The sequence below is a fragment of the Cynocephalus volans genome, chromosome 17 (assembly GCF_027409185.1).
Source record: "Cynocephalus volans isolate mCynVol1 chromosome 17, mCynVol1.pri, whole genome shotgun sequence".
Classification (NCBI taxonomy): Eukaryota; Metazoa; Chordata; class Mammalia; order Dermoptera; family Cynocephalidae; genus Cynocephalus; species Cynocephalus volans.
Window position 1 is genome coordinate 29,350,094 of NC_084476.1, and position 16,468 is coordinate 29,366,561.

A 16,468-nucleotide genomic window follows, 5' to 3' on the forward strand; every position below is an offset into this window, starting at 1 on the left:
CTGGGGGAAGGGAAATCAAAACATATCCTTACCCTCTCTTGTTTGAAATCTGCAAAAGCACCATCTGCATATTTCTGCTTGCTCAAAAGCTGTTTCCTCCTCTCCTGACGTTTGGCACGCTTCTGGAACTCCTCATTGTGAATGTTCAAGTGTGAGGTCAGCTCGGCTGTGCTTTGCAGTTTGCTATCACAGTGCTTACACTGGTAGGCGGAGTTCTGCACACGGGGGCCGTTGCCCAGAATGACGAAGTCCCTCTTTAGGTCCCGACTGTGGTGGTCCGTGTAATGCATACACAGCAGCTCCGCTGTGCTGAAAGACAGCTTGAAGCATTTGATGCAGCGAAATGGGAGCCACTCGATTTCCTGAGCTTCGCCCTCCACCTCGGCTTTCTCGAAGCTGCCTCTCTCCTCCTCTTCAATCAGTGTGGGCTTCTCATGCTCATCCGCATAGACCGCAGTGAAGTAACCCCCCAACTTGCTGGCGTGCTGCTTCTTTGGGAACACTCCTGGGTGGCGCTTCATGTAATGGGACACGATGCCCTTCTTGCTGAACGACTGGAAGGAGCACAAAGAACACTTTTTCTTCTCCACTGCCCGCCGCAGTTCCTCGCTCAGCTGAGGGGAGTCGTCCTTGGGTGGGGACGGGATGATCACCTTGTTGGGCTTGTCACTGATGGTCCTGGAGGCTGCCAGGCAGTGGGTGTAATACGCATCAATGTCGTGGCGCTTCTGGTAGTGGGCCGCCAGCCCTTTGCGGATGGGGTTGGTGTAGGTACACAGGGCACACTTGAAGAGGTTGTTCTTGCCCTCGGGCTGGGCTCGGACATTGTTGTGCTTGATGCGGTAGTGCCTGGCGATCCCCTTCCTCGTGGAGCAGAAGTACTTGCAGAGCTGGCACCGGAACACAGTGTGGGAGACCAGGTGCGAGGTAGAGAAGTGAGAAGTGGACACGGGCTCCTCTCCCACCTCCTCCTCAGTAATACAGATTTGGGAGGGGCTCACTTCAGTGGTTATCTCGGGCTCGAGGGAGACTGGCAGCTTCGGGGGTGACTGGGAAAAGACATCAAATTCAGGCTGATTGTGATACTTCTCGTAGTGGATTTTGAGTTTCTCCAAAGTGCCGTGCGTGTATGGACACAGTTTGCATCGGTAGGCACCATACCCTTGCTTGAAAATCCTGCTCGTCTCCTCCACGTCATTCTGGGATATGTCAGCGGACTGCTCCACGTCATGCACAAAGTCCTCAGCGGTCACCTTGATGGATGGGTGTCGCTTCTGGTAGTGGGTCAGGACACCATGGATGCGCGTGTTGATGTATGGACAATGCCTGCATTTGTAGACGGCACCTGGGTTGATGTCGATGTCCTGGGCAAAGTCAGCAGCCTTCACTTTCATGCCTGGGTGCTTCTTTCCATAATGGGTGAGAAGGCCATGTAAGTTGTTATACTCAGACTGGCATACCGTGCACTGGTATGGGGTGGAGGATATGGCGGGGTTGGCTGAAGCAAGCTGCATGCTTTTCTCTGGGGAAAGTCTTGCATCCTCTGCGCATTCAGCTTCCTGCTCGGGGAGTGGCGTGGGCATACTGTTTTCACAATTCACAGGGCCTACCAACTCTTCAGATGGAAGGATGGGCTTCTCAATAGCATCCTTCTCCTTGATGATATCCAGTAGCACTGACTCGTCACCATTCATGGCCCAGGGGTGGAAAGCTTGGTAATGATTGGTGATGTCCCAGATGGAGACAGCCTCAAAAACACAGTCCCTGCATCTGTATGTTTTGGCTTCAGCTGGCATCATGAGAGAGGGAGAGGATGGGTCTGGCCCAGCCCAGAGTTTGGTAGCCATGTAAGTATAATCCACGTAATGTTCTGGGTGCCTCCTTTGGTAGTGCAGGAGCAGACCATTGGGCTCCGTGTGGGAATAGATGCACCACTCGCAGTGGTAGCCAGCTTCTATCAAGCCATCTAGAAATGCCCATCGCATGATGGACGTGACCGTGGCTTTCAGGGCAGGGTGGTCTTTCTTGATATGCTTTCTCAGTGCATAGAAGTAAGGGGAGGTATACGAGCACTGCCTACATTTGAGTGCTCGGAGCTTAGTTTTGTCCCGCTCCACATTAGCGGATGGGACAAGCATGCAACTGGCAGGCTTCTTCTGATTTCGGTCGCAGAGGCTTCGGATGGTGGCTGTGTGCTGCCGGATCACATCTGCATTGGCCTTGAAGTCTCGATGCTTCTTCTGATAATGAATGAGCACACCTTTGACCGTCCGGTTCCCATAATCACAGTGCTGGCAAAAGAACATCTCATTCTCCACAGGAGGGCCATCTCTTTCAGAGCTGCTGCGGTTCAGCTGTTGCATGGGGGCGGGTGGCCGAGGGGAACCTTGGGGCCCTTCGGCCCCTCTCAACATTGCAGCTGTGGGAGGAGCCTGTCTGATATATTTGGCAGTAACCTTTATTTCTGGGTGTCTTTTCTGGTAGTGGACAAGCACTCCCACAACTGACCGATTGCTGTAGGAACAGTGTTTGCAGTAGTAAAGCTCAGTACTGAGGTCTGGTGGCGGGGGTTGTGGGGGGGGTGGGGAACCCATGTTGGACATTTTGGGAGACATTGGAGCACCCACCTCAAATGATAATTGAGAAAGGGCGGAGCCCCTGTCCACAGACACCATTCGCATGGTTTTCTGGATCCTAAAGTAGGAAGCCTTTTCTTCGGGGTGTTTCTTCTGATAATGAACCAAGACAGAATGCATGTTGGGGCTTGCAAATGAACAAACGTCACAATCGTAAACGACAACTGTATTGACCGAAGGGTCCTTCTGATTTTCACATTCTGGAGTGAAGGTCTTTGAAGAAGTGCTTTTATTAAATGCAGAAGGTATACCACCACCACGAGCCATGGGAGTGGAAGTTGCCATGTTCTTGGGAGCCGAATTCAGAATCTCTCTCAGGGTCTGGGATTCAGTATTCAGCCCTTCCTGCTGCTCCACGACGTAGCTTGAGAATATCATTGCATTGTTGATCTTAACCGTGGGATGCATTCTTTGGTAATGTGGCATCAGGCTTCTGACATTTGGGCTCGTGTAGGAACAAAACCGACACCGGTAGATCAGATCCGAATGGTCAAAGTTGAGTACATTCATGGCTTCTGGGTGGTGTTCACCGTAATGCTGCTGGAGATCTTCAAAGTTGGTGTAATCAATGTAGCATTCCAGGCACCTGTACACTGCACTATGATCATTGGGGTCCAAGATGTACCTAAAGCTGAATTTGATATATGGGTGCATTCGTTGATAGTGTGTGCTAACACTCCGGGCAGATTTGTTGTTAAAGTCACAGTGTTTGCAATAGTAAAGCCTTCCAGAATCACTAAAGTCTGTGTTTTCATTATTGTGCTCAGTTACATAGATAGGAGTTTGGGTATTCAGCAGAGCAGTATTAGAAACTTGGTGATCTTTCATGTTTGTTGAGGAGCCGTAATAATCCTCTTCATCTTCAGAAAGGGTAAGCTCAATCTCAGCCCCATTGGTGGCATTGTAATCGTGGGTGACATTTCTGAAGTTGGGTTCCTTCTGGGGTTCAATGGTATCTCTCACCCAAATCTGCTGGGCTGAAAAGGAAGTGGGAACCTCCATGATTGGTTCTGTTGGCTCTTCTTCCCTGTCCAGCTCCACCTCTATCTCCACTTCATTATCTTCTTCTTCCTCCTCATCATCCTCGACATTGATCACTGCATCTTCCTGTTGTTTGGTTTGGTTAATTTTGCTCTGCAGGTTGCTTGCTATCTCATCAATCCTAGTTCTCTTCTTCACAGGTGATAAATCTAGAGGAAAGTCATTAGCAAGCTTCCTAGAGGCCTTAGCTACAAAATTGTTCTTGGAGGACAACCCAAGAATTGAGGTCTGACTTTTCTTCACAGTGTTGCTGGAAGAGGGGTGGCTGTCTGTGTCATTTTCCAATGGTAGGCTTGAGGGCTGCCCCTCAAATTTTGGCAAATTGTCGCAGAACGAATGTTTGTGCTGCTGATGGACTCTTAGCCCTTTCAAAGTCGTGGTGGAGTAATTACACATGGTGCACTTGTAAGGGTGCAGGGGTGGGGCTTGTGTGGGTGGCTGTGGCTGCTGCGTTGGTGGCGGTTGTGGCTGGGGTGGCACCTGATGTGGTGGCTGTAGCAGTGGTGGCTGTGGCTGCTGCAGTGGCTGTGGCTGTGTTGGCGGTGGTGGTGGTAGTGGTGGTGGCGGTGGCGGTGGCTGTTGCTGTTGCAAGGAATCCAACATGACTCCTGACTTTCTACCATTGATGCTCGAACTCTCGAAAGACATCATACCTTCATTAAGTGAGGAAGAAATGCTTTCACTCTGGGAATTTACAGCATCCCAGTCTGACGTTGTACCCGTGTGACACTGTTTGTGAGCCCCAAGTTTTAATGAGCTCTTGCAAGTAAATGGACATTCGTCACATTTGTAGACAGCTGTCTTTCCAGATAAATGGATGTTTTCTATGTGTCTGGAGATGCTACGTCGATGCATGGTGAGGAAAGGACAAAAGGGGCACTGGAATCTATTCATGAATCTTCTAAACGGAATCCCCTTGGTCTCCAACAGTTTGTTGCCATCTGAGCCCATCAGCTGCTCTGCAGACATGCCTGATGTCTGGTGATCCATAACATTTAAACCATTCTCACTGTCTATTTCATTTAACTCTTCATCAGAACTAGAGTCATTTAGTATGCTGTTGGTTTCCAGATCAGCAGAAGAATTGGTCATGTCAGTCATCCCATAATGGGATCTCTCTGCCAAGTTAACGAGGCCAGAATTGTGAGGTGACTTCGGCTTCATCTGAGGATAAGACATGGGTGAAAACTTGGAAGCTGAAGAATTGGGTCTCATGATGGAGTTGCCAATGGAGCCCCTGAAGTTGGAGATGTTAGTGTTGGGTATCTCCCGGCTTGCAGCATTCATGGATAGATAGGTGGAGTTGGAAGTGGGGCTAGGGGAACTCTTGTTCTGCACCTCAGGTACATTTGTCCCTTCCTGTTGCTGTCTCAGACTAGAAAGGATCTTGACCATACTGCGGTGTTTCTTCATCATGTGATCACACCAGCGTTCTCGGCGGGGCGTCTGGTAGCTGCACCACTCACAACAAAAGTTGCCTCGAGACTTGGTCAAAGGTTTGACCATGGATTCTAGGATGCTGCGTTCCACGACCTCTGCTGGCAGTTCCTTGCAAGGGTCTTGCAGGGAAACAGGTGGAACCACAGGGTCTGGCATTGGAGCAGGAGCAGGTGGGGGAGCACTGGTCTCCTTCAAATTGCTTTTGTGATACATCTTCTGATGCTTAATTATTCTTGCCCTCCTTGGTGACTTGTATGTGCAAAACTGGCAGGAGAAGACCTTTCCAAATCCCTCATGCATCATGATATTATAATTTAAGGATCCTGGGACAGGGGGTCCTGCCGAACTCCCTTCAGCTTGAGCTCCATGGACCTTCCTAGTGTGTTCTATGAGGAGGTTTTTTGACCTGAAGTAGCGTACACAGAACTTGCATTGAAAAAACTTGTTTGTTGGTTTGGGATTAGGGGCAATATGCTGACCATAATATCCTGGACTGTGGCCATAATAACTTCCAGTCCCCAATGCAGTTGCATTTTGACCTAAAGAGAAAGCATAAGGAAAGTGAGAAAAGCAGAGCAAAAGAGAATTAAGAAATTCAATCATGCAAATCAGTAGCATTTCAATTATTCTTCATTAATAAACATCACATTCAAAATTCCTAAAGTCTCAAGATGAGGCCCTGAAGAGCATTCATGAAGCATTAATAAACATACATAGATTGCACCTTCTCACAGATGAAAGATGCAGCGTATGGCTTTGGATTCAACACTCTCTCCATCTCTATAAATGAGCTACAGAGCTATAAATATACAAGTTTCATAAACTGCAATATTTATTCTAGGATTTTCCAAGATAATACCTTGTTCTCAAAATTAAAAGTTAACTTGGAGACATCAGGATACCTAGGATACTCAAGAAGAGAAACACAATGCCCAAATCACGAAGAAATGGCTCATAAAGAGCAAGAAATTCTATAGAAGCCACATATATAAAGAATCACAGTTATAGAAGACTAAACAAGAGCAATTAAAATATATCGGATATGCTGAGTTAAGTACAGATTTACCTGATAAATCCTCTGCAATTGCAAATTCATCCTTTATAGAGGAAAACTCCACCTCTGTCTGATTACTGGCATTCATGGACCCGGATCGTGGCTCATTAACATTGTCCTCAGCAACATCAGTTGGCTGCAGAAATGCTGTGTGGACATCCTGAATGTGTGCCTTGAGATCTTCATAAGATGGGGCTCTAAAATCACAGCCATCACACTGCAGCACCTCCATGATCTGGGTCTACCCTCTCACATTAGGAACCTGTGGCAGAAGTCAGAACAAAACATCTTAAGGAATGCACTAATCACATACCTCAAGCAGATGGGGCTACATGTCCACTAATGGAAAAAATTCCAGTATCAGTAGATTTCTCTTACTGGATTTTGCCATCTGGAACATTGACCAAAGAAAGGAAATCAGACATAATAGAGATGATGTCTTTGACTTCATACTTCAAAGAAAAAAAATAAAAACCCAGATAAAGTTCTTCTGGCTTGATATATCTTCAAATATCATTCACCAGTGAAACTAATACTTCCAAAGTTTTAGCAGTGTCATTTCTGAGTTTTCCCACTGAATTCAAATTTCTTGGTAACTTATATTGACTTCGGTTCTGCCTTGAACTCATTTTCCTTTAGAACTACAAGCTTCTCAAAAGTAAAGAGGATGTCTACACAGAAGAAAAACAAATTTCAATCTAATATCTATTTTAATATTATTACATTGGTGCTTTATCATCAAATGATGAAATAGTATTGAATCTCAGGAGGGGCAATAGAGTTTTTATTGTCGCTTTTATTATTTTAACATCTTTACCGATATTTGGGTATACCTCTTTCCTTCCTTCCCCAAAGAGTTTTTTTTTTTTCCCCATGAGCTAAATGGTTATTTGCTCTTTTACTACCGACCAATTATAACCTAACAGCTTCTCCAATCTAATTAGGTTGTAAAATATTTCTCATGAGGTTTTTAAACAACCAACTTTGGATGACAATCCAGTTTCTAAAGTTCTACCTTGGCATCTCAACAGAAACTCACAGTTTTGAAGAAGGGCTTCTATAGTCATGACTTTATCTTTTTCCACTTCTCTCCTTCACAAATGTACACTTGGATGTGAAAAGCTTTGAACCTGGTGTAGAACAAAGCAAAACTTGCCCAGCTATCTTCATTCAGCTATTTACTGTGTGACTGAAATATACAGAAAGCTTCATACTAACTCAATGGAGAGTCCCACCTTTAAGAAGTCAAAAATGGATTAGAAAGGTGTACTCCTTATCTTAACATATATCCTAATTCGAGATACCCAGTTATTATCTTAATGAGTGATTTGCTCCATTAAGCTCACCACAAACTCTGAGTCACTGTAATCTAGAACCAGATATCCAAGAACTAAAGCTGTAGCCAAATTACTTTTTGATGCAATTTTCTGTACCTTTATTATAAAAGATAAATTATTTCTGCAGGAGGAATAAAGTCCAGTAATAATATGTCAACGTAGTAAAAGGAGCCAAGGCAGGAGGATTTTCTATGAACGAATGCTCCTCCTGGTAGCCTGCTAAAATAACTTCTGGCAAGTCCAGCTCTGGACAGTCTGAGCTTGCAGAGTGAGACACAGATATTTACCTCCTCTTCTTTCACCCAGCAATTTATCCTTTTTCAATAAACACTGAACTGTGCACCAGAGCTTTTTCAGCTAAGTCTCAATATTCCAGATACACAAGCTTTTATGTCTAAGCACCAACCCAAATTGTGTGGAAGAGGTTGCTATCAGCTCTGGATCAAATTACAGCAGTCACTGAGGCCCCACCCCACTTCTCCTTTCGCACAGTCCATTAGACCTGAAAACAAATTTTTCCATGGTGCAGACGACTCCTGCATTTAGAACACTTCACAGAAAAAAGCAGATCATCCAGTGTGCACTCCCCATCCCCCAAGCTTAGTCCTTTCATCTCAGCCAAACAAGCCACAGCTCTGCTGAATGTGTTTATCACACTTTCAAGAGATATGAGCTCCTGCGTCACTGAAGCTCTAAGACTCACTAAGCTGCCCTAGTCCTCTGAGCTTTAGGAGCAGCCATTTTAGCTCAGAGCTTCTCCTGCGTGCACAACATGGCTTCTCTTGGATTCTGCTAGGCTGACAATCAGAAATGAATGCTAGAAGAGCAGGCTGGGCTCCTCCTAGGCTCTTCTCTTCCCAACAAAGAATTAGCTGTTTTCATTTCTTTCCAAAAAGCAGCACCTTTTTTTCTCTTCCTCAAATGTCATTCACCAAGATCTCCAAAGGTTCTTTTATCCCATGATTGATATGCTGGTTCGTTAGTCCCAGCTGAACACTGGTGAGAGCAGGACGACCCTGGAACAGAGATCCTGTTCTACAGCAGGATTTAGGGGTGTGGTGAGGGCACCTCCAGAATGCCTTGGTTTCTTGGGAGTCGTCCTTCCACACACAGAAGACATGCCATCTGACTCTGCTTGCCAGATTCCAAAGTCTAATGACCTTTGTTAATCACCAGCCAGTCTGTCTGCATCAGCAGACCCTGCCAACAGACACACCCTTCAACACAAAGGCTGTAGCTATTCCTTTTAAAAGAGGTTCTCTGAAAGCTCCATTGTGTAGCAGAGAGGAAAACAAAATCTCTTCCCTTCAAAACTTCAAGCCTTTAGAAATAATGCAACAAAAGGCTTTCTGCTGTGTGTCTTTTGGAAAGTTTGAGCCTGGTTTGCACAACATCAACAAAAATCACACTTCTGCACAAGGAATGCAGGGCACCTTCAGCATGAAGTCATCCACCTAGAGATGAAATTCATCTCTCTATGCAGTTCTCTAATGTCTTGGTGTCTTCTGAAGCTGCTATCAAGGATGCTAACTTCACTGGATGCAAACACAAACTAACAGTCTCCTTGTTCTACTACAAAGGAGATTAAAGGGTTATGAGATCAGAAAAAAGAGCCACTGATTTGGAAAAAGAAGAGATGATGAAAGTGATTTCCTAATGGGTTCTAGCTTTAATGTTGTTGCAGCCTCTAGCTTAAAAATAGCTCAGAGCCTTAGAAGAGGTTAATCTCCAGGCTGCTGAGAGAACCAGCGACAGGTAGAGCCGAATGGCCTTCAATTTGATGTCTGCTCCAAGTATCGAAATCAGGATGTAGCCTACTTGAAAGCCATTTTGCCTTCGTGTACACATTTCTCACAAAGACGCTGACGGAAGAAGAAAACAGAAATTGCTGGCATGGCCCAAACAATCAAAGAAACAGAAACTTGATGTGTTTATGATACTGTGGGTGGTACACACATGCAAAAAGTGAGAGTAGGAGGAGAAGAAGAGAGTACTGAAGGAGAGAGACAAAGACAACTGGACCTGAGGATGACCCATCCATCAACCAAAACGCATATTTTTGCAACAGATGGTAATCCTCTAAAAACGAACAATGAGAAAAAAAGATGAGAAATAAGCTCTACATATTTGACTGTTTCATCAACCCAGAAGAGCAGCAACCCCAACAGGCTAAACTAGCCACTGATCTGCTACAAAATTATAATTTGAAGTTAAAAGCCTTTGTCTCGTATTTAATACTTCATTTAATAAACTGTGATTATGAGATTAGCAATATTTTTTCTCACTTATCAAATCAGCAAAATCAAAAGCAGAAGAGGAAGCTTCTGAACTAACTAAAAAAAAAAAAAAATTATTTCAAAAGGCCATGAGATAAGTCTATAAATCAAAACAAGTACCCCCATCCCCTGCCCCCCAATGCAATATTCCCAGGTCCCTCGAGGTCAAACAGGCTAGACTAGACTCTAAACACCACCCATGATGATGCCTACTAAGTGAATTCAGATTCATTCTAGAATAGCCTAGCACCTAACATGATTGGTTCTCCTAACATAAACCCTTGGACAGCCTGATTACTCATTGCTCGCCAGTATCACTTATTGATTGTTGGTTTGTTCAGCTTACATTTACAGTTTGGGGATTTCAAAATGGGAAGTTTTGATGAAAAACCCCAAATCCGATTGTCTATGTTTGACAAACTCTTGAAGACGTATTTAAAGAATATCCAGAGATCATTTTAAAGTTGGAATATACACATGGGAATGGGGGAAAAGGAAATCATGTGTACAAGCTGCTCCTTCTGAATCTCAGGAACATCAATATTAACTTATACCACCTGCCCACCCACTTTCTGTGCTCAGAATTCCAGGGACCCATCATGCCTCGGTCTTTCCTTCTGGGAAGGGGAAAGCAGACAGACCACAGCTTCATTGTGTGTCCTTCCAACTCACTGCTCAGCTGTAACTGAAGACGGAAGGCATCCTTGATGTTTCCCAGCATTCTCACAAACCTGCCTCCATCCACCCTTGTCCAGGTCAGCGTGGCAAGCACGGCTCTTTAAGCGTGATGGCTCAGAAGCAGAAATGTGGTCCTCAAGTCAAAATCCCAACTGCCTCCAGGAAGCAACCAAATTAAACTGCATAGGCCTCGCCTGGATCTAACCTCTTCTCTGACTGAAGGACTGCAGACCAGAAATAAAGCTGTGAAGCACCACAGCCATGTGATTCCGTAGCAACTAATTATAACCTTCAAAGCCTTTGAGAAATAGAACCAGAAACACCATAAGGTGCTTTTCCTCTTGTCCACTCCAGAAACCTAGTTTCATTTATAAGACACTGAAATCCCCAGTTCTCCCTGATCAGAATTCTAATAAAAAGCTTTAGTTAGCACCTGTTGTTTGTGCTTTTCTTACTTTCCCTTCCTATGAATGGAAAAACCAATTAACCAAGGACAGGTAATAGAACGCATAAACTTCGGAATAGTTTCACCTAGAAAAACAGAAAAATCAGGAACCTAAAGGTCATTCTAAAAAATTTATTTACAGATTAGGGATTGTTGATATGATGAGTTGTGGGATGTACTGAGAGGTTAATATTACTAACTGCAAGCCCTGGGGTCTTAGGATAAAAATGGGGGAAAATAACCACGAATAAATAAACTTGTTAATGTTGGGTTGCTATTCTTAGCAACAAGGGGTATTCTTTATCACTTCTAATCTTTTACTCTTGTCATGGTCAAAGTAGAAGTTCTAATAATTTAAAAATCATTTAAATCATCTTTCCAAACAGTACTAAATTGAGAAGTTGAAGTGAAATCTCTTTCAGGAACAGTAGTTATGGAATCAAACCTACAGATGCAAATATAGAATTTCACACACACACACACACACACACACACACACACACACACACACACACACACACACACACAAGAAATTAATTTTCTTGATTTAATTTGAACTCAGATATGGGCATGTACACTCCAAATTTAACAAGAACTAAAGCAGAATCAGTCCTCTTCTGAATAAGTACAAATGACATATGTACTACTCCCATGTCATAGTCAAAAAAAATAAATCAGCAAAATAAGACAACAAAGAACTTCCAACAACAAGCTACCCCCATCGATCACACAGCATTTGGTACTACTATAGATCCTGGCTCACCATGTGGTGTCTTCAAATGTCCTATCAAATGTTTATACTGTTTGCTACATGATCTAAGCAGTTCTGTGTACTGGCAATTCACCACACTAATGAAAGGTTTAACATATCAGGCAGGATAAATAATTAAGGAATTCAGAAGGGAGACACAGCTGTTCTTCAAAACCAAATTTTCAGAAGAGAAAGGATTAATTTGCAATCACATATGTAACCCCCACTATGAGACTGAATTTAAATAGTAGCAGGGAAATACCATGAGACCAAGTCCTGCCAATGCCATGTGGCCTCTGTTGTATGTGATCGGCCTGGTCCATCTGTGGGACCTTGTACACCAGCACAAAGTCTGAAGCAGGCAATTTGCAGATTAATAACCCAGTCGCCTTCTGGCCAAGGATGTTAATCTTTAGGTTATCTCTTATTTTAGGTTTGCTCCCTTGCATAAAGTTTTCCAGTATTACAGAGCATGTTGGAGTCATATTTCATAACCTTTGGGATCACTGTTAAAATGAGATGAGCATCTAGGGATACAGTCGGTGGCCACACATGTCAGATATGTAAATAAGAAACACTTCTGGCTGAATGACCTGTTATGAAAGCAGGTAGTGAGTGTCTAAACCGAAAAAAGATACTACATACTTTCTGGAGAATTCATGCATTCCTTTGCAATGGTATAAGGCTAATTGAGGCCAACAGGCCAATAGGCAGTCTGCCAGCTCTCCTGTCCTCAGAAAAGGAAGCGTGTGATTTGAACAGGGAGATAAAAGGAGAGAGAATGGACAAGAAAAGAAAGGGAGGAAGTGGGGTGGTATCTCAGTAGCTTTAGGCTTCATTGTCTGCAAAGGGGAACCTGCAGTTCACTAGATAACTAATCCTGAGACGTGTCCTCACGATATTCTTGAGACGTGGCTTACAGAAAGAAAACAAAACGAAGATGCTTCCATCACACTAACACTCTCAAAACACAACCACGACCCATGAGATCCCAGCTCATCACGTTCTTTCAAATAATGGAAAACCATTCTTGCTGTCAAACGGATAAACCGGAGGTGACAGTATAGAAAATTTCTCCGAAATGTCATGGGTTCATCAGGAAGTTCCTTGGCAACTTTAAAGCCATTCTTGCCCTGGGATTTAGAACAAGAGATGAACTCATCTCTCTCCTCCAGGGCCCAACCTCACCCGAGTGGCTGAGACAGACAATCATGGCGTAGCCTTTACAGACTCTTCAGAATGCTGCCTAGGTTTCTACAGACACGTTTCACACTGCAAGAACTCTCATTATACAAACTGTGAAATTAAAGGGACGATGCAGATATGCTGCTGGGTCTTTATTATAGAACGGATTAAGACGCAGAGTAAGCAGAAGTTGCAGTTAAAAGTCATCTCCCGCATCCCGAAAGACCAAAATGAGCATTGAGTACTTTGTGGATTTGTCAGCCTGACTGACCTCAGGTCTTGGATGTGTCTTCATGGTCAAAACTGTTCCTGGCTCATAAGATCCAATCAAACACACCAAGTCTTGACTCTACATTTTCAGTGAGTGAATCCAAAAATCATGTGATGCATGGCTGTTAACTTGCGAAGTGTTTAAGGAAGTTTTGCCAAAAGAACTTCTTTTACTTGGGGAAAGCTCCACAAAAATCCCAATCTAATCTCTCTGAGGCTTGCTCACTGTGTGTGCTCATAGTTTGCTCACAAAATTCAGATGAGTCACTTGAGTTAGATGAGAATCGTCCCGAGCCTGCCGATATCACTGGCAGGTCGATACAATAACTCTTCCAGTCTAATTTCTTAGAGCAGACAAAACTGATTACCTAAGCTTGGCACCTGGATCTGTTCGTCTCTCTCTCTCCAAACCATGGTTCCTGATCTAATTACCCTGTCAGAATGAAAGTCCTAAGCAGCCTGCTTTCTAGAATGGCAAACAATGGCTGGGCCTGTGTAGCCCATGAACACTTTCAAGTCCTCCTACCCAAGGAGACAAGAGATTTGTTTTTTGTCCCCTCTCGGCCTCCACCTGTAGCAGAAGCCATTAGAAAGCTGTCCTTCCTCCTTAACAAAGTAACCAACCGGCCCATTCAGATCCATTTTTTTTCCCCACCCTTGCTTCAATAAATTAATAGAAACTTACAGTAGGAAAAGCACAGTATGTGTTTATATATGGGACTGGCAGATACTCAAGAATTAGAATTTTTTTTTTAATGACGGCTAAGAAATTTCTTTTCTCTTGCAATCCTCAATCTACTATCAGCAAGTAAGTTTATTTCTAAAAATTGCTGCACCCCAAGAACTAAGCAGAAAGCTTAAACATTTGTCTGCCAACCCAACAGTAGAATTCGTCACCATGTGAAAACACTACAGTGCTCTCAGGCACTTGGCCAAGCACCACATTCCATAAGTCCTTAATGAAAAATCCCACTATTGTCCAGTAAACTTAGGTTTTCAGCTTATTCACTACTGGGCTGTTCTACAAACAAACAAACAAACAAACAAACAAACAAACAAACAAAACATACAGAAATGCCTATCTAGCCAATTAAAGAATTTGGTCTCAGGTCATGAAAACCAAAAAGTGACCGCAGGTGTGATGTCTCTGCCTGCCACCTTCACCTTGAGCAAATCTTCTGAGGCTCTTACTTTGATCATTTTGCTAAATGAAAAGATTAGATCACCATGCTCAGCCTTTTTCTACAAACGACCTGTTTTACAGGATTTCCTTCTCATATTTTGAAAGACTTTTTTCCTGATTAAATCCTCAACAAATCCATCTAATGTTAGCTACTACCCCCATGAGAACAGACCCATTTAATGTTAGCTACTATCCCCCCACCCCCATGAAATCAAACCCTCTACCCACAACACTCACCCACATTCAGTTTCTCTCTACCACATTACACTGCTTTATTTCCTTCATTGTTGACATGACACTTGTTTGTTTGTGGTCTGCTTTCCCCCAGTAGAACAGAAGCACCTTGAGAATAGTCTATGTCTGTCTTGTTCACTTTGGTATCTTCAGACCGAGGGACAACAAACTCAGCGTACTCAACAGGTACTCCTAAAATATGAGTGTGTTGAATGAATGAAGGAATGAATCAGTGAATGAATCAGAGCTTCTGAATGACAGGATTCCAACCAAACATGAAAAAGGTTGGTCATAAGAGTTAGATGCTTCTACTAACCCTTTGTTATCATACAGCACTGGTCCCAACCAGAGGCAATTTTGCTCCCCACTGCCACCAACCCAGGGATATTTGGCAATATCTGCAGACATTTTTAGACAACCAGAGGGGAAGTGCTACTGGCATCTAGTGGGCAGAGGCCAGGGATGCTGCTAAACATTCTATAATGCACAGGACAAACCCCACAAGAATGAATTATCTGATCCAAAGTGTCAAGAGTGCTGAGGTTGAAAATTTTGTCATGAAAGATTTCTAGATACCTTCAGTATCTACCTATAACCCACTTGCCTTCATGGGATGCTGGCTGGGGAGTCTCTGGACCAGTTGATCAACAAGTTCTCTCTCAGCTCCAAGATTTTATAATTCTATGGTTCTAACTGATCTTAGCAATTTTCATGCCATGTGATATCATGAGTTTCTAGTTTTATTTTTCTGATTTGGGTATTTTACCAAAAAATTTCCATGAAAAATACAAGATCAAGACATGTGACTGGTCCATCTTTCTTTAGTGATAAGAGCCTTGCACTGTTGATGATGCTGTGGGTTTTGTAAGTACGGGGCCAATGTCAACTTATACAGTTAGCATGTAGCCTCCAACTAAAATTTCTGAGAAAAACCGATACATATTTTCTCCTCTCCAATGTGTAAAATTATCTTCTTTCAAAGTGATGGGGCCCCAGGCTACACAAAATCACTCTTCAGAGGAGAGTGATGTGTTCTTTTTTGTTCTTATATCCCCAGGGCCCAGCATGGGTCTGGATCTGGTGAGATTTGTGGTATGAATGACTAACTGTATGCATGCCTGCTTTCCAGGAGAAAATTAGCCTGCAATACCAACTCAAACTAAATGTTTAGGAACTTAAGCAATTCCAAAGGGCCTCCATGACCAGAAAAATAAAACCAAAGAAAACCTACTGCTTATGACACTCCCCATGCCAACTAATGAAGCAAATGGAGCTACATCACAATCATTAGCTAACTACTAGGATACCAGGAATTCTAAGTCCCCACTTGTCCTTGATATTTAAGTGACCATCTTCCTCCTCCTCATCCATGGGCAAGGTGCACCTGGCTGCATTGTTCTACCCATGTATTTATGACACTGCTAAACTACCCTGGACTGATGTAAAACCTGCAGTCATCATCTATGGCTACTCTTGAGACAAGACATGAGACCATTTGGTCACCTTCCTTCCACAAAAACCTTTTTATTCTTGTTTGTTTCATTCTGGAAAACCTGAGGAACAATTCTCCCCTACAGCTCAAAATTGTATGACTATAAACATTTTCAGTTTATAGTTCAAAGGGAAGTATAACAAAATTAGGTAGAAGCACAGTTTTCACTTCTTTGTGTTTCCCCAAAATATTGAAACAATATATTACTTGTGCCTTCCTTAAATCAAAGAGAAGAATTCACTCTAAAAGTTAATCATCTACAGGCTCATAATGTCCACTAGAGAGAAGATCCTAACTATCATATAGTCCAACCTGTCCCAACATCTTCATTTTTCAGATAGGAAAACTAAGGTCTTTAGAAAAATAACCTGTCCAAGCCCGCTAGAACACAAATTCTCTGAAACCAGAAAAAAATCTTTTGAATTCCATAATTTGAGAAAAGAACT

At 43.3% G+C, this 16,468-nt stretch overlaps 1 protein-coding gene across 4 annotated transcripts in view; it reads right to left on the reverse strand.

The window, feature by feature from the left end:
- ZNF462 (zinc finger protein 462) overlaps positions 1-16,468 on the reverse strand; it is a 130,995-nt gene that overhangs the window by 70,953 nt on the left and 43,574 nt on the right. For 2 of the 4 annotated variants that reach the window (XM_063082200.1, XM_063082201.1), the window contains exons 2-3: positions 6,184-6,433; positions 33-5,656 (exon numbers count right to left, since the gene is read on the reverse strand). In XM_063082200.1, the coding sequence (XP_062938270.1) occupies positions 33-5,656; positions 6,184-6,403 (5,844 nt within the window). In that variant the 5' untranslated portion in view covers positions 6,404-6,433. Of the gene's footprint in view, positions 1-32; positions 5,657-6,183; positions 6,434-10,515; positions 10,631-16,468 lie in introns of those variants that run through there. The other 2 variants (XM_063082202.1, XM_063082203.1) reach the window with 2 other exon arrangements.